General features: G+C 37.3%; 1 protein-coding gene and 1 long non-coding RNA gene across 5 annotated transcripts in view; one reads left to right on the top strand and one right to left on the bottom strand.

The window, feature by feature from the left end:
* Nucleotides 1-25,478, top strand: part of UNC13C (unc-13 homolog C) — a 755,970-nt gene that overhangs the window by 668,595 nt on the left and 61,897 nt on the right. For all 3 annotated transcript variants that reach the window (XM_057306313.1, XM_057306314.1, XM_048219406.2), the window contains 5 exons: nt 258-346; nt 5,648-5,797; nt 9,987-10,110; nt 18,397-18,453; nt 22,985-23,065. In XM_057306313.1, the coding sequence (XP_057162296.1) occupies nt 258-346; nt 5,648-5,797; nt 9,987-10,110; nt 18,397-18,453; nt 22,985-23,065 (501 nt within the window). The remainder of the gene's footprint in view (nt 1-257; nt 347-5,647; nt 5,798-9,986; nt 10,111-18,396; nt 18,454-22,984; nt 23,066-25,478) is intronic.
* The window catches only part of LOC123002083 (uncharacterized), a 264,337-nt gene continuing 244,459 nt past the window's right edge, over nt 5,601-25,478 (bottom strand). For both annotated transcript variants that reach the window (XR_008957133.1, XR_006411604.3), the window contains 2 exons: nt 17,916-18,105; nt 5,601-6,133 (listed from right to left, as the gene is read on the bottom strand). This is a non-coding gene — a long non-coding RNA (uncharacterized LOC123002083). The remainder of the gene's footprint in view (nt 6,134-17,915; nt 18,106-25,478) is intronic.

Raw genomic sequence — 25,478 nt, forward strand, 5'->3', positions numbered from 1 at the left:
CGCATCCCATCGCTGTAACCAACAAAGGCTTTGCTATGTAGCTCTTATTTGCATGCCATGCATTTCGATCATTTTTTTCATATATATTTAGAATTTCTTAAATTTTTGCACTAGAATTCAAAGATTAAAAAAAGGAAAGAGGATATGTGTTTTCTGCTGTTTGAAGTTTGCCTTGTAACGAGCAAAATGCTTGTAAGAGAGAGAAAAGCATGCCTTCTCAGAACTCCAAAGTAATACTGTTTATGGTCTCTCTGCAGCTAGATCCTGAAGCTAGTACTATTCTAAAGGAACTTCAAGTTAAACTCAACGGGGTTCTGGATGAGCTCAGCATCACTTATGGTGAAAGGTAAGTGACCTTAGTAGTTATTAGCCAACTGTGTTAGGTTTCAGCTAATAGGAATCTTGCCTTCCATGCTGTTTCTCACCTCTGACTGGCTAAATCCATTTAACTTCAATAATCAATCCATGCATTATCTCCTCTGAACAATCTTTCACGACCCCCCAACTTAACAGTGATGTCTTGCTACGTGTTCCCCAGAACTTTCTGTCATCCTTCAGTTGGGTGGCATGTACAACACTATGCTTTAAGTTCTGGTTTACTTGCCTCTCTCCCTGACTTTACTTTCTTAGGGGCAGAAGCCACATACCTCATTCCTACTTGAAATTCTAGTGTTTAGAGCTTAGCAATTGGCTGTTGAAAGAAGAGAGGGAGGGAGAAAGGCAGGGAGAAAACCTTTACATACAAAAGAAGACTGAGTTGCATTTATGCCATTTATATCACTGTGGTTGCACTTCCAAATAACTGAATCCAACTCCATAACCCAATCAAGTCAGGATTCTCGGGTTTAGGCTTAGGGATCTTAATGTAATTACCCCACGGGAGAGTACTGGCAAAATTTTTTCCCTATTTTTAAAAAATTAACTTTGTCTATAGTGTGGCTCCAAAGAAAGAACAATTCATCCTACATAAACTTCACTTTGGTCCTTAGGAAAAGCCATTACATCATCATCAAATGTTAAAACAGAAAAGTAAACACATCTTCAGAGAGGATCATTAACTTCATACAGAATTTGCTTTAAATATTGGTTCAATAAATGTTGACTTCTTGTGCTCACTCTCAAATGACACTATAAAAATTATTCTAATGGTGAAGGCTAACTTTCTCTTACTGGGTTTTGGAAAGATGCATGCTTAATACACATTTATTGATTAGAGATGCTACTTTTATATCAGAAAGACTGAAAAGGAAAAGACACTAAAACATCATAGAGTATTTTCAAATATAGCAATGATGCAAAGTAAAGAAAAATCCCATATTGGCCTTCTCTTTATTATCAGGGGTATGTTCACCTTCTTTATACAGCCCAGCTTCCCAGCTCAGATGCTGAGCAAGAGACAGCTCGGAGTGATTGCTCTGCCTTCTGTTTTGTGTTGTTAGCTGACCTGGATGATTCTGCTTGGCCTCGTTGTTAATAAGCAATTTGTTAATAAGCAATTCTGTTTACCTGAGTTGGAGATGTAGACATTGTCCCAGAGACATTGGGGTTTATTGGCTCTGACTTGAGTGACACCTAGTTGATGGGGGCCTTTGGTCAGTCAGTTTAGTCCTACCTCTCTTCATTGTAGTTGTAAATTAATATATGGTTATTAGCAAAAGACTGTTGCCTTGAGGTGGGAAGGCAAAAATAGAGGTTATTTAGCAAAGTCAGGGAAAATAAAAAGGTGTCAGAGAGAGCAAGGGGTGTTAAGAACCACATGGGAAAAAAAGATGATTAAACAGAAAAGTAATCAGAATAGAAATAGAAGAGGTATATTCAAATTACTTTCTGTAATATAGCCAAGTCATCCTTATGAATACTTTTTTAAAATTTTGTTTTGTTATGTTTTGTTTGATGGGGGACATTCAGGTTACAAAGGCTGAAATATGAATTATGATTTTAAAAAATTTGGGGCGCCTGGGTGGCACAACAGTTAAGCGTCTGCCTTCGGCTCAGGGCGTGATCCCGGCGTTCTGGGATCGAGTCCCACATTGGGCTCCTCCGCTGGGAGCCTGCTTCTTCCTCTCCCACTCCCTCTGCTTGTGTTCCCTCTCTCGCTGGCTGTCTCTATCTCTGTCAAATAAATAAATAAAATCTTTAAAAAAAAAATTCTGAGCAAACTTCAGTTATGAAATAAGGAGCGGTGCTCTTAGAAGGGCACTGGAAGTATTTTGTTCACAGGAAGCCAGCTTAACCTAGGTCTTGAAACTCCTGGTTACCCAGTACTATTTCTTCATTATTTTTTTTTTTTATATAGGAAAGAATTTAACATTTTGTGCAATTAGGCCTAGGATTATTGGAATAAACAAACCCTAGTCATGCGTTTCTTATAAAAAGAATGATTATTATCTATCTGTTGGTATGAGTTTATTTCTCACACAACCAACCAGCTCTACATCACACACACAGGGTGGGTGGGGAGTCTGAAATGCACAGGGTGACCGTGCTGTAAAGTCAAACTGGATCATTTTAGTCTGAATCTACCCTCTTTAGAGTCTTAATTAGCAGTTCAGAGCTTTAAAATTAAGTGTGTAATTAATTGTCCCAAAGCTACTTTATCTGGTGTTCTTAAAACCCACAATTAAATAATTCTAGTACATGGAGCTGGGAGGATGATTTCACATCACAGTGGAGCCAGCGCGGAGCCAAACCACACATCTGAGGCCTGGGTTCCTGGGTTTTTGACATGCTCACAGGGAACCCACTTGTGACTGAAACTAAGTAATGTCATTTCAGTGATACCTTAAAGATGTTCTAACATTTTTAAAAAAGATTTTATTTATTTGACACACAGAGAGAGAGAGAGAGAGTATAAGCAGGAGGAGCAGCAGCCAGAGAGAGAAGCAGGCTCCCCACTGAGCCAGGAGCCTGGCATGGGGCTCCATCCCAGGACCCTGGGATCATGACCTGAGCCAAAGGCAGACGCTTAACTGACTGAGCCACCCAAATGCCCCAAGATGTTCTTACATTTTTAAAACTCGTGCCACTTAGGTTTCTGCTTACAATTTGGACTTTGGCTTTTGGTTTACTACATTTATTTTAATGATGCCTCCAGTACCCGTGGCTAGCTGGGTGAAGTAAAGAATTCAGGAACATTCCCTAGGAATTCTCCTGTTAGTATTTGGCTTCATGAGTGCTCACGAAATCCATCATTATTAACTGGTACCACTTTTATTCAAGCTGATTACTAAAGACTTGTCCAACCAAACAATGGATAGAGAAAGAATATTTTGGGCAAATTTACCAAAAATTAATAGAGACAAAAAATTTTAGGTGAAATGCAGGTGTTGGTTCACCCTGGATTAATGCTAAGATAAAATGTCATTATCTCAAATAACCCTTCCTCCATATGCCTGATCTCACACAGAGCTGGCTTCTGGGAGTTCACCCTATGGGTCTCTTGTAGAGCTCGTTTAAACATTTTTGTAACATGACTGTCATACCTTCTGCTCACTCTATCCTCCACCCTAATACACTGATTTGAGAATCAGTGCAAAAGAAAGTAGCTATTTCAAAGGTGATTATTACTGTAGTCAGGAGGATCAGTGATGACCCAGTGGTAATCAACTAGTTCCAATTTTCCAGCATTATGTACCTGTCTTTTCTATTGCCCCAAGTATTTACCACCTCTACCCTCACTAAATATGCACACCACCGTCTTCACTTAACTTTCTTAACTTCTCCACCATGCCCACCACTACCTTCCTCCATAACTACTAACAAAAGTCCAAAGGCAGGTATAGCCAGATAAAAGCCTGGATTCCTTTGGACCTGAGTGTGAAAGAGGCACATAGTATTTTTAAATATTTGTAGAATGCATGAATACATTGACAAATATTTATATTCTTTCTATTTAATTAATAATGGAAGCATTATATAGTGAAAATTCCTAAACGTCTATATAAAATTTTAGGAATTAGTACAGCTGGATACTTCTCAAATAATATGAGCCCTGTAACCTTTGTATGTGGAGAAAGAAGAGGAAGGGGACAGACTTGATTGTTACACTTTTTAAGATGGACTCTTTCCTTCTAATCATTACCATTCCAGTGACAGGACCATTTTCCAAGCTTTCATTTATCCCCCTTCTCCCAAATATTTTTTTCTTGCCTGCCTGTATATCTGTTATAATTACTCCTCTTGTTGTAAATAAGAAAGTGACAGAGGAATGGTGGCGATGATGAGTCTCCATTATTTAAATGTCTTATTTTGTGCCAGTTACTTTCATAAGGAATATAAAGGATGAAAAATAATGCTAAAGATTACTCTTCACAGAGTTACTTAAATTCTTAGAATGGTGAGGTAATAAAAGTGAGTGAAAGGATGAGAGTCCTTGATACATTCAACCATTTTCTCTTGAGCAATCTCTTTGTGCATCTTGTTCCACGGTGTGGATATATAGCATTAAAAAAAAAAAAAAGTCCCTGCTCTCATGAAGCTTACATTCTAGTTGCAGCAACAGGCAATAAACAAATAAAGAGTATACAGTGTGTCAAATAAAAATGAAAATAATACAGATAGGTAGATAATGGTGCAATTCAGAAAAAAAAAACTGCAAGGGAATGGAGAATGATAGAAATGTCATTTCAGGTTGAGTATTCAAAAAGACCTTCTCTAAGGACCTCACATTTGTCATATCCCTGAAATAAGTGAGGTCAAGAGACCCATGAGAAATTTCATGGAGGAGGGAACATAATAGTGGCCATGAGATAAGAGTGTCCTCAGAGAATTCTAAGACCACTAAGATTCAGGATATTTTATAAAGATTTGCTAATGGATATTGGGTATGAGAGAAACTCATTAGACTTCTAAGTGAAAAGTTTTCATAGGCATAGAGCTCACATTAGAAGTCAGGTCTGTTGATGTATTTGAATTACCAGTATATGGATGCTGTGAAACCCATGAAACTAGATACGATTGCCAAAACTATATTTGATGGAGAAATGGAGTGATCCAATGATCAAGCATAGAGGATTACAATGTAAGGGTTTCCAGATGAAATATAGGATATACACAATTAAATTTGAATATCAGATAAATAATGGATATATTTAGTATACATATGTCTGAAATATTGCATGGGGCATACTTGTACTAAAAAATAATTCACTATGTGAAATTGAAATTACCTGGGTATCCTGTCTTTTTATTTGCTAACTCTGGCCAATTATTAGAAGTCAGGTAATTGAGAAAGGAACATAGCCAATGAGATTAGAGGAAAGTCAAGAGGGTGTGGAGTCCCAGACAGCAAGTGAAGAAGGTGTACCCACATGCCAAGAGTCTTTCAGGAACAGTCATCTTTCCAAACAATGCTCAGAGGAACATCTCAGCTGTTACTATGAGAGAGAGAGGGGCCAAATGAACCCCGACTCAAATTAATTCAACCCGAAGAGCGTTACTTTTATCTGCTTTACATATATGGGTCCCAAGTAAGCTTTCATCAGAACAGAATTTTTTTGCAGCTGAACAAGAAGTTTGAAGACTAATGAGCAAGGGAATTCACACCATTTGAAACAGATCGAACTCCTCAGAGTTGAAGTAAACAGACACAGACAAAGGAGTCATAAATGCTTGCTTTTATTTCAGAATTTATATTCCTTATTTTTAGTTTCCAGCATATCATTGAAGAGTGTATAAAACAGATGAGTTTTGAACTAAACCAGATGAGAACAAATGGAAATACTGCATCTAACAAGAACAGTTCAGCAATGGATGCGGAGATTGTATTAAGACCCCTCATGGACTTCTTGGACAAAACGTAAGTTTTCCACCTAAATTTGATTGATATGGGTTTAAGGAAAAAAATTGTTTTCCTCTACATAAGACAGCTTTAAAAAGGTTTCTACAGAAATATATTAATTCTTTAAAAAGGAAAAGACTTTTAGTTCATTACCAGATGGGGAAAAAGCAGGAATGACTTTGTGTAGGAAAGGACAAATGGAGAGGAAACAAATATTGGCAACTAAGGAGTTTGGTGTTCTGAGGGGAAAGAGCATTAGGTTTTGATGCTCCTCAGATAAGACATTGTTTTCATCCTCTTGGACATCAGAAAAGACTGGGTTGAGTCCAGAATGTCTGATTTCATGTCAGAAACCTGAAGAAGAGAATAATACAGCTAGAATTAATTCAGCTCAGAGGTAAGTAGCCGGCCTGACTCAACCTTCAATAATTTATTGAGCACCTATCTTTATCAAACTTTATTCTAGGCACTAGGTAGTGATGAAAAAGAGAGTCAAAGTCCCTGAGTCCATGAGATGATGGTCTCATAGTGGTGGGAATGGAGGCCTTTGTGACCAACTAAGACAGTGTTCTTAACCAAAATCTTATTTTTTAATGCTTCTGCTAAGTCCCTGCTCTCAGTAGTTCTAATTTTATAAGTTTGGAGTAGGGTCGAGGCACCTATATTTTAAAATGTGTCCACAATTGGGAACCATTGATGGAAAACAACCAGAGACAGGATTTCTTAAATAGTGATACTTAGCACCAAACTGAAGCTGGAAAAGTAAAACAATAATTCTGAATGCCTACCAAGGGACCAGTGATATACCTGGTAGTTTTCATATGTTACCTCATTTAATATTGTTGCGAATTAATTAATACCAGAGGGACCAAGATAAATGAGGGCACGATACCTTTAAAGACAACAAAGGAAGAATTAGTAGGGAAGACCTGTTCTGTGATTTATATTTTAATTCCATTTCCCTTTCTTTATAGTCTTACTGCATAAGCAAGACTAATGTTCTTATCCCTTTAATTTTAATATTTGGTAGACAAATTAAGTCTTATTTTCTGTTCTTTATGAGGAAATATCTAGGAGATTGCTTAGCGGAGGGAAGGAGGCAAGTGATGTGGAAGAAAGTCAGAAAGCCTTCTTCATTTCTTTAGTTTCTTCACGTCGACGTTTACCATCTAATTTCCTACACAATCCCTTCGTGTTTATATCATATTAGAGGGCTCTTTTCTCTGGCTGATACGGAATTGAATCCCATAAACACACCACCATGTTGTCATGAGTGTGATAGTGAATGGAGAGCAGGACAAAGCAGTCCCAACTCTCCTAAAACTCCTCCTGGAAGAATGCCTTCTGGTTTTAGACCTCCAGCCAGCAGTTTGGAGACATGTTTTTTATATACAAAAATAAATAGTTTTGCTAATGATAAAGTAACCAAATGTTGTGGAACATACAGAAAGTTCTAAGTTATCCTAATACTGTCAACTACTACTGAGAGACCTTGAATCCATTTCACCATCTGTAAAATGGGGCCAATACATAAAGTCAGGGGACCCTTTTTTTCAGCATATTTAGGTTTTTTACTCAATCTTAATTTTCTACTTAGAATTATACATCACCATATCATCTTCTATATAATTTTTTCCAATTCTTAGTAGAAAGAGACAGTATATAAAGATACAAAAAACATCTTTGAGCTTTAAAAATTTGTGAAAGATTTAAAATTTTTGGAAAGAGACACGAGGCATGAAGAGTTGCAGAAATTCTCGGGGCTAATAAAAAATGTGTAACCATAAAAGCCATTTGTTAGAAGACATTTTTAAAAGTCAGATATTCTGTTCTCAGGGATCCAACAAGTTAGGGAAAATAAGGTACACCAATAAACACAACAAGGTGTAAGTTGTGAATTCCTTGTTCAGACCATCAGTAGATATTCCACTTGGGTTAGATCTTTCCGGGTGGATAGGATGTAGAGGTGTGGAAATGAGGGACAGGCACTGTGGGGTGGGGGGAGGCAGAGAACAGCTGGATATGGTTTTCAGAAAATCTGATCAACTGAGAGCAAATCTCTATTACCAGCTGGCATACATGGCGTTTGAAAATGGTCTGGTTAATTGGTCTGTGGTCAACCAATCTAGATAACTCTGTTTCCAAAATAAAGCCTTTTCAGCTTGCCTTATACAGTTGGTTAACTCTGACTAAATTAAGGAAGCAGTTGCTAGATCTCCTGTTTGTTCATTTAAAATGAACAAGAGGGGGCTGGGAGTCTTCAAGGTAGCTTTGAGAAAATCCCCTTAGAAATCGTGTTATGTTATAAATGTATAGGCTCTCTAAACAAAATGTCTTATTTCTTTATGTTTCAATTTCTTCACCAAGACCTCCCCACTCTATAAAACAAACTTTAAACTCTTTTTTCCAGCTGGCAGAAATCCCATGCAGAGCTGCAAACATGTCAAGGATTTTATACCTATTCATTCATTTCCAGGCTCAGCCGAGTTAGTTGGCATGCCGAGTATATGAGCTGACCATAAAAACAAGGTCAGTTCTTAAACTCAGACCTTTTGAAAATGGAAATGACACATCTGCTACAAACCTGGCAGATTTGTTTTGTCTCAAATTACCCTGGGAATGTCTCCGAGGTTAGGTCCTGTCATTCCGCCACGATACTTCTGCTGGTTTCTACCCTACGTCCGTACCGTGACGGCTCCCCTCCAACAGTGGTTTCCAAAAGAGCGGGGCTGTGGACTCCATAGCTGTGCCCAAGGACCCCGACTTTCCTCTTCATCCAAAGGTTGTTCTGCATTTTCATATACGAGGGAGCTGCATATAGTAGTGATAGGAGAAATAATTCTCCATAAATGTGTATTTGGGAAGCCTTTCCCTTTGCCTCTCACATGTCACATGCCTTTAGATATTAATGACATACCTTTAAAAATAGTCAATTCTGTCTCTATCAGAACCAGAATTCAAGTTATAATTTCTGAGTCCAAAAGCATACAGAGCACTTAGCAGCACCGTAGGGAGTTAATGAGGCTATCCCGAGGCCCTCTGCGAAACAGGTTTGATGAGCTTTTGTTAAAGGCGCCTCACAGAGTTCAGTGTCCTATTACAGCACATTCAGTAAACGTCTGTGCAGCACCGTGACTTCGCAGACTGTTGGGCCTTCATGCAGTAACGCATTTGTCCAGGGCAGCATGTGGGCGTTGGACGACACACTGGATTTGGAGGATTTTTCAGCCCTCATTTACTAGCTTCACTTCCTTGGACAAGTTCCCTAACTTCTCAGAACCTGTTTTTGATTTATAAAATGTGTATAGTAATAAAAAAGATCCGCAGAAGAGGTTTTTAAACTAAGGTGTTATATAAAAATAGATGACGTTAGCATTATCCTCACCCTGAAAAGAATTTGTAAGAAATACAAATTTAAACCTATTAAAGCTGGTAAATTGGGAATCTTCAAAACTGAACTTAGAGAAACAGAACAGATTGGTAGGTGCCAGAGGTTGGGGGGGAATGGGGAAAATGGGTAAAAGTGGTCAAAAGGTACAAACCTCCAGTTATAAGATAAATAAGTCCTAGGAGTATAATGTGTAGCATGTTGACGATATTAACAATATTTTCCAGTATATTTAAAAATTGCAGGGGGTAGAATAGATCTTACAAGAACTGTTAACTGAGGTAATGGATGTTAACTACACTTATTGTGGTAATCATTTTGCAGTATATATGCATATCAAATCATTATGTTATACACTTAAACTTACATAAGGTTATATGTTAATTGTATCTCAATAAAACTGAAAAATAAAGCTGGTACATTTTGGTTGAGTAAAATTATATGCATCTTTGTTGTGTTGGGGCCGTGCCAGGTAGTTTCTTTGGAGTTTGGCCTGCATCATGAATATGGGACGTGCAGTAAATACAAGTAAGGAATGTACTTTGGGGGCTTTGATGTCAATTTAGAAAACAATTTAAGGCAAGATATACCCTCAATTCATTTTCTGCCAAATAGCGAATTATCTAATACATGTGTTGAAACATATCAGTGATAGTAGGTCTTATTCAGTGAGTAAAAGTTCGCATTTGAAAATTATAAAGGCCTGTTCATTCATACGTTGAAATCTCAATATTGAAAAACGTGAATTTCTGATCAATTAAATAAGCTGACACCCTGATATGACACTTTTAAGTGATTATATGTTTTATTTTATTTCAGATTAAGTCTCTCAGCAAAAATCTGTGAGAAAACAGTCCTGAAGCGAGTTTTGAAGGAGTTATGGAAGCTAGTTCTTAACAAAATAGAAAAACAAATTGTTCTCCCTCCTCTGACAGATCAAACAGTAAGTATTTAACACCAAGATTTGATTATACTTTTAATTTTTATTTTTTATCATTGAAGTGTGGTTGACATACAATGTTAAGTTAGTTTCAGGTGAACAACAGTGATTTGACAATTCTATACTGTAATGCTCACCACAATAAATGTAGTCACCATCTATTAGCATATAAGGTTATTAAAATATTGATTGTTCCCTACGCTGTACTTTTCATATCCACGATTTATTTATTTCCTAACTGGAAGTTTGTACCTCTCAACCCCCTTCACCTGTTTTGCCCGCTCTGGCAAGCACCACTTTGTTTTTTGTATTTATGAGTCTCTTTCTGGTTTTTTTGTTTATTTTATTTGGTTTGTAGATTGCAGGTATAAGTGAAGTCATATGATATGTGTCCTTCTCTGACTTATTTTACTTGGCATAATGCCCAGAGGGTCCATCCATGTTGTCACAAATAGCAAGATCTCATTCTTTTTATGACTGAATAATATTCCATTGTGTGTGTGCACCTATTCTTTGTCCATTCATCTATTGGTGGACGCTTAGGCTGTTTCCATATCTTGGCTATTGTACATAATGCTGCAATAAATATAGAGGTGCATTTATTTTTTTGAATTAGTGCCTTCATATTCTTTGGGTAAATAGTAAAATTACTGAATCGTATGGTATATCTATTTTTTTAATTTTTTGAGGAACCTCTATACGGTTTTCCACAGTGGTTCTTCCAATTTACATTCCTACCAAGGAAAATCAAGTGCACGAGGATTCCCTTTTCTCCACATCCTCACCCATACTTCTTATTTCTTGTCTTTTTAGTCTAGTCATTGTGATTAGAGTGAGGTGATATTTCATTCTGGTTTTAATGTGCATTTCCCTGATGATGAGTGATGTTGAGCATCTTTTCATGTGTCTGGCCATCTGGATGTCTTCTTTGGAAAAATGTCTATTCAGGTCCTCTGACCATTTTTAATCAGATTATATGGGGTTGTTTTGTTGTTGTTTTGAGGTTTTTTGGTGTTGAGTTGTATAAGTGCTTCGTATGCTTTGGGTATTAACCCCTTCTCAGATATATCATTTGCAAATAGCTTCTCCTATCCGTTAGGTTGCCTTTGCATTTTGTTGATTTGCATTGCTGTTCAAAAACTTTTTACTATAGTATAGTTCCACTAGTTTATTTTTGTTTTGTTTCCTTTGCCTAAAGAGACAGATACATAAATATGTTGCTAAGGCTAATGCCTAGAAGAGACTGCCTGTTATCTCTTAGAAATATTATGGATTCAGGTCTCACATTTAGGTCTTTATGGTGTAAGAAAATGGTCCAATTTCATTCTTTTGCATGTAGCTGTCCAAGTTTCCCAACACCATTTATTGAAGAGATCGTCTTTTCCCCATTGTACACTCTTGCCTTTTTTGTTGTAAATTAATTGATCATATAAGCATGGGTTTATTTCTGGGATTGCCACTCTGTTCTGTTTATCTGTGTGTTGTTTTTGTGCCAGTGCCATGCTGTTTTGATTACTATGACTTGGTAGTATATCTTAAAATCTGGGCTTGTGATGCCTCAAACTTTGCTCTTTTGGAATTATTTGTTCTAGTATTGTGGAAGAATGCTATCAGTATTTTGATAGGGAGAGCACTGAATCTATAGACTTCTGTGGGTAGTATGGACATTTTAATGATGTTCTTCAAATCCATGAGCATGGTGTATTTTTTCATTTCTTTATGCCATCTTCAGAATGTAAGTCTTTCACCTCTTTGGTTAAATTTATTCCTAGATATTCTACTCCTTTGGTGCAATTGTAAGTGGAATGGTTTTCTTGAGTTCTTTTTTCTACTTCATTATTAGTGTATAGAAATGTAACAGATTCCTGGATGCTAGTTTTGTGTCCTGTAACTTATCAGTTCTGATAGTTTTTTGGTGGAATCCTTAGGATTTTCTATATATAGTATCATGTCACTACAAAAAGTGACAGTTTTACTTTTTCCTCACCAATTTGGATGTCTTTTATTTCTTTTTCTTATCCAGTTGTGAAGCTAGGTCTTCCAGTGCTGTGTTGAGTAAAAGTGGTGAGAACAGACAGACATTCTCAGCTTGTTCCTGATCATAAAAGAAAAGCTTTTATTTTTTTCCCCACTAAGGATATCAGCTGTGGGTTTTTCATATATGGCCTTTATTATGTTGCATTGTGTCAAATGCTTTTTCTCTATCCATTGAGATGCCCACATGGTTTTTATCCTTCCCCGGTTAATGTGATGTATCAATCTATTGATTTGCAAATATTAAACACTTCCTTGCATCCCTGGAATAAATCCCACTTGATTTTGGTGAGTTTTTAGAAAGATTTATTTATTTATTTGAGAGGGGGGAGGGGAAAATCTCAAGCAGACTCCCCACTGAGCCTAGAGCCTGATGTGGGGCTTGATCTCAGGACCCTGAGATCATGACGTGAGCCAAAACCAAGAGTCAGACATTTAACCAACTGAGTCACCCAGGCGCCCCTGATTGTGGTGATTTTCTAATTTTTGTTGAATTCAGTTTGCTAACATTTAGCTGAGGATTTTTACATCCATGTTCATCAGGGATATTGGCCTGTGGTTCTCTCTCTTTTTTTTGAGTGTCTTTATCTGGTTTTGGTATCAGGGTTATGCCGGCCTCATAGAATGAATTTGGAAGTTTTCTTTCCTCTTCTATTTTTGGAATACTTTGAGAAGAATAGGTATTAACTCTTATTTAAATGTTTGTTGAATTCATTTGTGAAGACATCTAATTTCATTACTAGTAATTAGTCTGTTCAAATTTTCTATTTCTTCCTGATTCAGTTTTGGAAGATTGGATGTTTCTAGGAATTTATCCATTTTTTTCTAGGACATGTAAGTTTTCACAGTATTCTCATAATCCTTTGTAATTCTTTAGTGTCTGTTATTTCTCCTCCTTCATTTCTGATTTAATTTGAGCCCTCTTTTTATCTTGATGAGTCTGACTAAAGCTTTATCAATTTTGTTTATCTTTTTAAAGAACTAGATCTTGGTTTTAATGATTATTTCTACTCTGATATTTATTATTTTATTCCTACTAACTTCGGGCTTTGTTCTTTTTCTAGTTCCTGCAGGTGTAATGTTAGTTTACTTGAGGTTATCCTTGTTTCTTGATGCAGGCTTGTATTGCTATAAACTTAGAACTGCTTTTGTTGTTTCCCAAAGGTTTTGGACTGTTATATTTCCATTTTCATTTGTTTCCATGTATTTTTTTATTTTTTCTTTGATTTCTCTGTTGACAAATTGGTTGGTAAGTAGCATGTTTTTAACCTTCATGTTTTTTTTTTTTCATTTTTGTCAATTGTGATTAATTTCTAGCTTCATACTACTTTGGTTTGAAAAGATGCTTTAATAATATCAATCTTCTTAGAGACTTGTTTTGTGGCCTACCGTGTGATCTGTCTGCCCTGGAGAATAGTCCATGTGCACTTGAAAAAAAAATGTACATTCTTCTGTTTTGAGATGGAATGTTCTGCATATCCCTGTTAAATCCATCTGGTCGAATGGGTTCTTGAAAGCCACTGTGTCCTTTGATTTGCTGTCTGCATGATTTACTTATGTTAATGTCTTTATGACTGTTAATGTTTGCTTTATGGATGTCCATGCTTGTGTGTTTCGTACATAGATATGCACCAGTGTCACATCCTCTTGTCTTTATGTAATGTCCTCCTCTGACTCTTGCTGTGCAGTCTTGGTTTTAAAGTCCATTTCATCTGATGTACATATTGCTACTCTAGCGTGCTTTCTGCTTCCAATTGCACGGAATATCTTTTTTCATCCCTTCTCTTTCAGTCTTGGTGTGTCTTTAGGTCTGAAGTGAGTTTCTTACAGGCAGCATATAGATGGTCTTTTTTATTTTTTTAATCCATTGAGTCATCTCGTATCATTCATTTGGAGCATTTAGTCCATTTACTTTTAAAGTAATTATTGATAGGTATGTACTTCCAATTCGTTGTTCTCTGGATGTTTTATAGTTCTTTGTTCCTTTCTGCTCTCTGTGGTTCAGTGGTTTTCTTTAGTGTTATGCTTGAATTTCTTTTTATTTATTGTATATCTTACAGGTTTTGATTTGTGGTTACCATTGGGTTCATATATACCAAATGTTAAGTTTGTGGTCACTCAAGTTTGAACACATTCTAAAAGCACTAAATTTTTACTCCCACCTCCACATTTTTGTTAATGATGTCCTATTTTATTTTGTGTATCCCTTGACCTATTTTGGAAGATAGAATTGATTTTGCTATTTTTGTGTTTTAATACCCATACTGGTTTTATAGGTGATTAATCTACTACCTTTACCATAGTTTTGGTTTTACCTGTGAAATTTTTTCCTTTCATATTTTCTATTTATGCCCTTTCTTTCCACTTATTTAACATTTCTTCAACATTTCTTGTAAGGCTGGTTTTGTGATAATAAACTCCCTTAAATTTTGTTTGTTGGGAAATTCTCTTTCATTCTGAATGATAACCTTATCAAGTAGAATATTTTTCACTGTAGATTTTTTTCCTTTCAGCACTCTGGCCTGAAGTTTCTGTTGAAAAATCAGCTGATAGTGTTCCCCTTGCATATAACTGTTTCTTTTCTCATAATGCCTGTCAGATTCTCTCCTTATCATTACACTTTGCCATTTTAATTGTGTCTTATTGTGTACATCCTTGGTTTCATCTTGTCAGGGGCTTTCTGTGCTTCCTAGACCTGAATGTCTTCCCCAGATTAGGAAACTTTTGAATCCCCTTCTCTCTCTGGGATGCCTAAAATTCAAATTATTCAATTATTATATATAATTATATTAAATAATATTAAAAATATAAATAATTATTCAATTATTCCTCTTGATGGTATTATTCTCAGGTTTTACTTTATGGTGTTCAGCTTGGATGGTTTCCATGACCCTGTTTTCCAGATTGCTAATCCATTCTTCTAGTGTATTTTTCATCTCAGTTATTGTATTCTTCAACGCTGACTGGTTCTTTTTTATATTTTCTATCTCCCTTTTGAAATCCTCATTGAGTTCATCTACTGTTTTCTCAAATCTGGTGAGAATCTTTATGACCATTACTTTGAACATTTATTAGGCACACTGAACAGTTATGTTTAGTTTAGCTCTTTTTCTGTGATTTTTGTCCTGTTCTTTCATTTGGGATATATTTAGCTGTCTAACTCTGTGTTTGTTTTTATGTAGTAAGTAGGTCAACTTCATTTCCTGCTCTTGAATAGAAGAGGTCCCACGGTCCCCTTAGCACAGTCTCTTCTGGTCACCAAAACTAGGTGCCCCAAGGTTGTGCCCTGTGTACCCTTCTGTTGTGGCTGAGCTGTGCCTGCTGTGAGCTCACTGTTGGTTGGGGCCAACACTCATCCTAGCTATCTGCAACTGGACCCTGAGAGCTGCTTGCACTCGGAAGGGCAGTGCTTGCTCCCTGTGCAGCCATTTAGAGGTCCAGCTGCAGAAACTATGCACATGCTGGTGTGTGGGGTTATCTCCCATTCCAAGGGCAAGAGCTAATCCAGAGGGGCACTGGGACGGGGCATGCATTGCTGGCAAGGTAGATAGAGTATGTTAACATTGGCTCCCACAAGTATCTGGCTATTCAGGCTGAGGGCAAGAAAAATTTTCCAGAGAAATCTCCCGCAGATCGCTGACCCTCTGGCACACATCCTAAAATTGGCCAATCAATCTTCCTGTATACCCCGGGCACTTTTCAAACTACTGCTTCTGTGGTTCTGGCCAAGTTATTTAACTTGCTGCCTCTGTAAGAGCAAGGACTTGGTTTCCTATCAATCACCCTCCAGTGCTCCCAGAGTTAAGCCTTGCCAGTTTTCAAAACCAGATGTTATGGGGACTTCTCTGGCCTGTGATGTCCCTCCTGTTTGTAGTGAGTCATGCCAGGTGTTTGGTTCCTGATTGCCTCTCTGCCCCTCCTACCCTTTTCGATAGGGACTTCTCTCTACAACCAGCTGTGGAAGTCTGTTCTGCCAGTCTTCAGGTTGTTTACAGAGGTAGTTGTAGTTGTTTCCTTGGTGTGTCCATGGAATGTTTGTTTCATCTTGTTCCTCTGATTATACTTTTAGTAACCCATCTAATTGTACTTTAAGTGAATGGTTTTCATCCAGCTAAAATAATGATTAAATCTATTTTGGGAAAAAGTCTTTGGTAAACAGGGACTAAACAATGATCATTCAAATGACATCTTCCTATACGGATCAATTTTAAGTAGTGTCAATAGCAATCAAACTTCACACTTCCTCGACATTCAGAGCTTCATTTTTTTTTTTTAAGTATGAAAGTTGAACATACAACATTATCTGGTCTATACACATAATTTTTAAATTTAATTTTACTGTGAAACCCCAGGGAAATAAATTTAGGATAGAATAACCCCATTGTGTTTTTTTCCTAAAACATTATTGTTTAAGATGATAAATTCAACACTGCTATATGGAATATTTTTCTCCTTTCCATTTTACTTTCCTCTATTACCTTTCCACTTGGAGGTTAATAGAGGAGACACCCTTCGGTGGATCCAAAGAACAGGACTGTTTCATACATAGTGAAAGGAACCAAAAGGATCATCTGTCAGCAAAGTCAGACAATGGTCAAGTGGTTGCACAGTACCAGCTGAGTCAAACAAAAAAAAGAAAGAACCCTAGCATGCACCTGTTATGGAGCAACTGTTTTTTTTCTGTGACTGAGGAAGATAAGTTGATGCAAATAATGAATAATTATAAAGTGTTCAAAGATTCAAGTTTTTGATTTCCTGCCAGCACGTAATAAAATCTTTTATAGCCTATATACATATGGAAAACCAAATTAAACATACATGCACACTTGATTCTGCTACAATACATAACGCATTTCTATAACCCCAGTTAGCTATCATGTAATTGGTAATCAGATGAGTGACGTCAGTATAATCTGGAAGTTGAGATGGTTTATGTATAAATTTTCCTAGGTGGGAGGCTCTGAATTATAATAGAAGACCTATAAATTCAGCAGAAAAGGAAAGAGCACTCAGCTCGGCTACTACATCAGGGTGGAAGGCACACTTCTGTATGGTTCTTCCATCCAAACAGATGAAGCTTGTATAGCTCTCATACATGGCAGGCTACCCTCCCTGTGCTGACAGTTCCTCTGGTGTGGGTACTACCCCAGCCCACATTTGTAATCTATTGTTTTGTGGTTGTTCATTTGGGTTATTAATTATTTTGCATTTTTCATACTCCCTGTGGCAGCCACCAGCCTCACTGAGCATCCTGTGTGCCATACAAGCTATCTCCCAAAGTAGCACTTATTGTTCTTGACCGTTCATTGGTAATAAAATTGCATGAGCTCGACTATGCTGCCCACTGCTATTTTCCCCATGAGCCCTATTCTTGCTAAAGCACAATTTTGTAGAATGACGTTTCTCAAAAAATACATACATTATGCTAAAGCAGAAACTATATATGACATTTCATTTTTTCTATAAGGTCTTCCCTAGGAAAGCTTACCATCACCACTCAATTTTCTCTAGCATTGAGTTCTCAAAGTATGAAGCAATATCTGTCATTCATCCATTCACCATAGTGAATGATCACATATGATCTTTGAGCTTCTGGTATGTGGTGGGCACCATGGTGGAGATTGTAGTCTGTCATTTCCTAATAAATTCACAGGATCCACTAAAAAAATGAATGTTATTCCAGAATAGTTGATTTTCCCTCTTAATATTCTAGGATGCTAATGAACTTAGTACCAAATTTAGTTCTTTTCCATCACTTTTACCAATAGACATACCTCTAGTTTTTCATTCTAGTAGTGCCGTGGATGGTTTATTCCTCTGTTTTTCAAACTCTTGCCAGGCCTTGGAGTTCTGGGAAGAGTTCAGAGGGCAGGTCTGCAGCAGCTTCACCTTCCTCAGCTCTGTATCTTGAAAGTTTTCATAGATCTATTTGGGGGCCAAGTGGAGCGAGGGAGCTGCACTCTACTAAAAATAAATAAACGTTGGAGATCATTGATTTAATCCAGATGGTACATTAAACCAGCTACATCAGTAGTAACCCATGCATTAACTCAGACTTAAAATTCTCAGGAGTGGGATGCCTGTGAGGACAATTACATTGCCAGCAGTACTAGGTATCTTTGACCCAGTCTGTGTAATACCAGTTAAGTGTGTATGGCGTAAAAGTCACAAGAAGGGAAATCAAATTTTCTATTGACTACATTCCTGTTGTTACTGAAGATCTTATTCTCTCTCCTTTTCTCTGTGTGTCTCTAGGGACCTCAGATGATTTTCATCGCAGCTAAAGATCTCGGACAATTATCCAAACTGAAGGTAATAAGAATAAAGGGATTATTGGTTGTCTGTGAAACATAATGAGCTAACTACAGCTCTACAAGAAAGAATCTTCTTACTAGTTATGGTACCTGGCATGGCAGGACTAAAATGTATGTCTGTGATCCCACAGTCTACTTTAAGGGTGAGTCAGGTCAAAATTTAGGGACTGAATTTTACGTCCCCCCCCCCCAAATATTCCTAATATTTTCCAATTGGTAGGGTAACTGGGCAATTTTGACTTTGTGTTATACCTTTCAGCATTACTGCTTTTGGGGTAAATTAGATAACATTTTTCTTTCATATGTTAAACAGGCTTTGTATGAATAAAGGCAAAATGGAGTGCTTCATAGAAATCTAGTAAAGTCTAGAAAAATCTTAAGAAAGCTAGTGTGGGAAAATGAAACTCATCAAAGCAGATCTTGAACTTGTCAATCTATTCAAACACATTATAAATGAGGATTTGCTGACTAAATAACACTACCCTTTATTACTGCTGAGATTCATAGGACTGTGCAGGGAACATCAGCTTCTGTCCTTCTAGAATAGGACCTTGACTGGTTAAAATATATATTATGCTTCTTTGATTTTTTACTTAGAATAATGTCCTCCAGGTTCTTCCATGTTGTTGCATATGGGTAGATTTCCTTCTTCTTAAGGGCTAAATAAGATTACCACATTTTCTCCATTCATTCATCAATGGATGACATACAGGCCAACATTGTTCCTATAGTAGAAATATGTGTTGTTTTAATTCCATTTCCTTCTCTTAGGCTATCGTTCCAGACACAGACCACATTAGTTCAAATTCTACCTCAATTGCTTCCAACTGCGTGACATTGGCCAAAGCGTTTAAACTTTTTTTTTTTTACTTTTTTTAATTTTAATTTTTATTTTTTTTATAATGATTTTTTATTATATTATGTTAGTCACCATACAGTACATCCCCGGTTTTCGATGTAAGGCTCGATGATTCATTAGTTGTGTGTAACACCCAGTGCCCCATGCAATATGTGCCCTCCTTGCTAAACTTTTTAATCCTCAGATTTGGCATTTATGAAGTGCAGAACACTTGGTTTATAGTATTGTTGTGAGGATAAATGAGAAAATGCACACATTATCTTTCTTTGAATAGTAATTGCGAAGACTATGCCAACACCCACGCACAGAGGCTGGCAGCTGAGAGGTAGCCCTGGGATTGCTTTGTGTATACCTCACAGGGGAAGAATAATCCATTCGACTGCATAATTACTTACTGAGACAAAATAGGTGTCCTATAATTTCAGTACCCTATATTATCCCCTTGCTCAGAAAAAAAATTAAAAGCCAATAATCCATTTAAAAGACATCACCTAAAATTGCTTCTCACAGGTATTCAGTTATGTTGATGGGTTGGAGGAAAGGTAAGAAGTAGATGGTACTCCCACAGTATTGCTTTGGAACGTAGATCTTGATCCCTTCCTTTATCGCTCTTATTATCTTCCTGGGATTTATATTCTCTATTTTGAAAAATGGATTTAAACAGGGTTGAAATTTCTCATATAAAACTATGAACGTGAAAAGTATAGTATCTCATTACAAAAGAAATGGCCCTGGACATGCTTCTGGCATCTGTGTGATGTTAGGAAACATACTCCATCTCCCACAGCTTCAGTTTCCCGAATTGGAAGTTTTATCAGCCGGAACTGTTTTCAGTTCCAAGTGATGGAAAGCCAGACTAACATAAGCAAGGCAGGAATTTATTGCTACATGAAATTTTATAGTCCTAGATAACTCTGCTTTCCATCACTGCTTGAGTAGGAGCTCACAGAATGTCATGGAGCCCAGTTAGTATCTCTCCACTCTGTTCTTTCCTTGTGTGATGTATGGCTATTACAAACCTACCTTCCTATTTGTAAGATGGTTGTCTCTGCTGTATATCTAACATCTTTGAACTTGAAATGTTGTAGAAAGAACACCCAGCCTGGTGTGAGGAATTCCAGCAAATCCCACCAGCACATCCTGGTCTCTGATAGTGTTATCACCACTCCAAAGCCGACCATCGTGACACAGGCTTACGCCACATACCAGCCTCTGAGCTGGGGCTGCAGTCAGCTCTGCCTGAGTCTTACGAACTCTGAGTGGGAGACATCAGAGTTTACACAACACATAACACCTTAGGTCCCTTTGCAACTTCCAAGACAGTAATAAACTAAAAACAAATTATTTTAAAAAAGTCCTAAAAGGGTTATTTACTATTTATTTGAATTACAGAACAATAAGGCCTCTACAATATTACACGAAATTAAAACTCTGGCCACAATAAAGAACTTCAAGTATAAAGAACTTCAAGTTTTACAAAGCCCTTATTTTACTAAAATGTCACTTCCATTTAAAACACACTCGGTCTTTGCAATATTTATATATTAGTTTGAAAGCAGAGTTGGATAAATTCAGAAATCCTATATGGAAATATTAACAACTAAGTTACTTAAAATAACATAGAGTCAAGGAAAAATAGAACAATGAGGGAAATTGTTTTTCTGCATTTGACTACGATTTAGGATTAATCCATTAAAGAAGTATTTATTCACCCATTTGACACATTACTTCACGCTCTGGAACTTCATAATGTAGCTATATTATGTATGCCCAACTTATTACTATTTAATGGGATCAGATTTATTTGGCATTTTTTGAAAAAAAAATGTTCATGGACAGGTGATACAATATCAAAACCAATTACTACATCAGAGACTGTAAATTTACTGCAAGCAAGGAGTAACTCATTGCCAGGCTCTTTCAAAGACTCCCTTATTTTAATGAGCTATTTTTAAATCTCAGAAAATTTCTTGCAAAAATTATATTTTTCTATAACACAGTAAGAGTTGAAGCCAGAGAGATATGTACTTATTTATCCTAAAACATTTCCACCTATAATTTAGTAAACATTTTCCATTACTGTTTGAGTCTCAATGGGTAGTTAAAATTTTTTTTAAAGATTTTATTTATTTATTTGACAGAGAGAGGCAGCAAGAGAGGGAACACAAGCAGGGGGAGTGGGAGAGGGAGAAGCAGGCTCCCAGTGGAGGAGCCTGATGTGGGGCTCGATCCCAGAACGCCGGGATCACGCCCTGAGCCGAAGGCAGACGCTGAACAACTGAGCCACCAGGCGCCCCTAATATTCCTATTTTTAAAATATTAAATGGACACATATGTTTGTGTTGAAAATCCCGTAACAAAGATACAGCGAGATGTCACAGATCCATGGAGCATTGTATACCATTCTTTCAAAAATCTTCAAAGGAGTATGATTTCATTCAAGTGTATTGAAGCCTACAACATTGTGCTTGAAAGAAGTACAATTCATTTACCGAAGTATATTGAATTCCTAGCAGGTTATGATTGCCGAGATAGGTACTGAAAGACTGCAAACTTGAGTAAGACATGGATCAAGATTGTCTTCAGAAAGTCATGGCATCTACCAAATAACAGAATAAGAAAAGGGCTAGAATAGGGTGAGCCCCTGGGGATTGCACGATTTGGGCATTGCACAGAAGTGCCTGGCTAAGGGAGCAAATGACCACTGAAATAGAGCCCATGCTCTACCTGCCATGTCGTACGTGCTGACGTAGAACAAGAGGCAGCTGTTATTACCAAGGAAAGGCACTGATCGATCTATTAGTCAAGCCATGCATTCTCAGAGTTGTGTCCATGCACATGGGCTTTCCTCTAATGCACAGAAAGGCACCTATATAGGTTAGCAGTTAAGCTTCAGGAGGACAAAAGTCTTTCTTTTACTGAACAAGAGATCACAAATACCGAGGACAGCACAGTCATATACTAAACACTCAATAAATATCTGTTGAACGTTGTTGACTAGAATAGTGGCAGCTCTGGGGAGACAGTTTGGGGGATCAGGAATTTTTGAATTTTTCTCTTCGATTTCTTTTTCCTTTATGGCTATCTTCAACTTTCTACCATCTTTTCCCTAAAGAAGTTTTGAATGATGTGTTGAGACAGTCCATAGTGAACAATGAGGAAAAGCCACCATAAATATGGAAATCAGCTCTAAAATATTGAAAAAAAAAGATTTAAAAATATTGGAAATCTGCAGGTCCATATTCAGTTAACTCTTGGGGGCTTTTCTTAGGAATAACTAAGCATTAAGGGGATCAAGAAAGAGAATAAATTGGGGGCATTAGACTTAAAGTAGATTTTATCAGTAGTAATTGAAAGAGGCTAAAATTCACCTCCTAAATCCCTGTCATGATTGATCTCCCTCAAAGTGACAGAACATAAGGTGAAAAAGCTCTGACACATATTTCCAGGTTTCTTTTTTCCCTAACATTAACTTGCAAGTGCAAAGTAAAGCCACGAAGGAATCAAGGTTCAGCATTTCTTCTTTTGGAAAAGAGGATATTTATTGAATATATGACAAAATAATCATCTCAGGTGTGTCCATATGGGGATTATGCAGATTCCATTTGAAAAACAGTTGTTAAATGAATGAACTTGTTGATTTAGAAGTAATTGTTAACCTGTTTTCTAGGAGCACATGATTCGAGAGGATGCCAAGGGTCTGACTCCAAGACAGTGTGCTGTAATGGAGGTGGTCTTGGCTACCATCAAGGTAAGATTACAGTACCCCAGGTCCTCTGTTTGCCGTCAGAGAAAAGTGCCCCGCATGCATATCTCTAGAGCTGTGCCAGCCATAGACACACAAGATAGTTGTATGGCAATGTTCTCAGAGTGTGTCAGATTGAGCTTGTACTCTCTCCGTATTATCCATGTTACTCTGCCCTTATACTTGATTCCTTTGTCTCTAGAAAACGTGTGTGAAACCTATGTTGTAACATGTGTTTTCAAAGAAAGACATATACCTATGCCCCGCCAAGGTTCAATTAAATAGATGCTTCAGGAGGTTTGGGGTTAACAGAATTTCTTTTTATGTTTTCTATGCTTGTTGAAATGGCTCTTAAAAGATCAATCTTCTCCTCTCTCTTAGTAAGTACAATAATTTAATTTTCTGCTGGAAACCCAAAGGCATTGTGTTTTCATAGCCAAAGGTTGACCAAAAGTTACTGTGGTGTGGGCCGAATATGGATGGACCTCAAAATGTAACTTACAAGTTGTTTCCATATAATTCCTTTTATATTTATAGACATATTTTATATTTATATGTGAAAGCATATGAAAGAGTGAAAAATTAATTTATTGTCTAAATTTAAACCATGTCCGTTGTCTCCATGCTTCACTGGGAGAAGCATCTCTTATCCAGCATGTGTGAACAGTGTAGCGAAAACTGGTAACTATTTTCAGAGTACAGCATTGTGTTACAGGATACAGACAGACATTACAATGCCATTCATTAAAACAGACTTGTGTTACAACTGGGCACATTCACAAACCGTTACCTCACAGCTTTTGTTTTGTAGTGTCAGCATTTAATAAGAGGCCATCTTTTCCTGCTTCAGTGTCAAAAACTGCAAAATGAAAGTTGTGAGATGGGAATTTTGTGACACCTGGTAGAAAGTGGAAGGAATGGATTTAGGCAGTGAGACTATGGCAATGGAGTTTCTAAAGCTACAGCTAGAGTGTTATCTGGAAGTACGGAAATTTTGCACAATCATTTTGAGGGGAAAAACCGGAAAACATGAAAAAAAATGTAAAACCAGCTCTTTTTAAAAAATGAATAAGAAATAAATGACCTTTGGAGTTGTTATAGCAGAACTAATGGCTACAAATCAGGAAATGCTAGTAGAAAAAATAAGAACTCTGAATTACACCATGAAGAGGGGAAAAAAGTGAAATTTTTAGAATCTGAATTCAGCTCTTTATGGATTTTATTAAGTCAGCGCATGACTTTAAGAGAGGAAGGAAAATGTGTTCCGTGAAGAGAATGGCACCTGGCTCCAACCAAGTTCCCCTCTTCTACATCTTGGTAGAAGATATTCCTGTCCATCTTCCTGTCCAGGTCATCTGGAATGGTCTTTTAAGTCAGTCTTAGATACTTCTACTAGCTGGAGTCTAAGTTCCAGTAAATGGGTCCATGTCGTTATCTTGTTCCTCCAGGGCTCGGGTCTGACCCTGGTCCTCCTGAACCTCAGAGCCTGAGGTCAGGTCTCCACCTGCTGTGCCTGTTATGAGACTCTCTTCTCCCTGTGGTCTGCCCATCTGCCAAGGCATGCACCTGGACATTCATTTCTATGGCTCTGTCATTAGATTGCCAAAGCTGGAACTCCCTTTATCTTATCCGAGATTTGCCCCAACTGATTGTCCTACCAAGCACTAATTCTGATGTTGACTACAAAGGAGTTCAGGAAAAAGAGGAATACTACTTAGAAGAATTATAGCCCCAACAGCTAGTGATTCAAGGTCTGCTTGGAGCCCAGCAGAGGGAACCCTGTAATGCAAGCCAAGACCTCAGGAGAGAGATGTTCTTATGCAGAAGCAGCAGATGCTACCCAGGCCAACTCACAAAGGCTGCCAAAGACATAATCCTGGTTCCTCTTTAACTCAGTTTAGGCAAACAGTCTGGAAATAAAAAGTGAAGAAGGAGACTGCTATGGAGTTTGTAGACTACTAGACTGAAATAGTGTTTTACATTCTTTCAAATATCTTCCATGTATGTCCATCGTCTCACCTGATCCTTATAAACATCTGGCTGTTAGGTATGTCAAGAGCGATCATTCATATTTTATAGATGAAATGACGGAGGCCTAGCAGGTCCAAGTTACTGTCGAAGGCCAGAGAGCGGCTGGTAATTGGCAGAGCTGAGAAAGGACTCCAAATCCTAAAATCACTGTCCCTGTTTCTGTATCACATTATTTCACTAACTGTTAACAAAGTATTGGTGAAATACAGCAGGCCAAAATGGATAATATTTCTTCAGAGAGATTAGTTATTTCTAGACAGAAATACCAGATTTCAATTATTTAAATAATTTCTAAAGATGCTTTAAAATCTTTCAACCCCTACAAAAGTATTGATGAAAATATTCACTCTCTTAAATACGACAATTTTCATGGGACTAGACTATTTTG

Source organism: Ursus arctos, unplaced genomic scaffold, assembly GCF_023065955.2.
Source record: "Ursus arctos isolate Adak ecotype North America unplaced genomic scaffold, UrsArc2.0 scaffold_36, whole genome shotgun sequence".
Lineage (NCBI taxonomy): Eukaryota > Metazoa > Chordata > Mammalia > Carnivora > Ursidae > Ursus > Ursus arctos.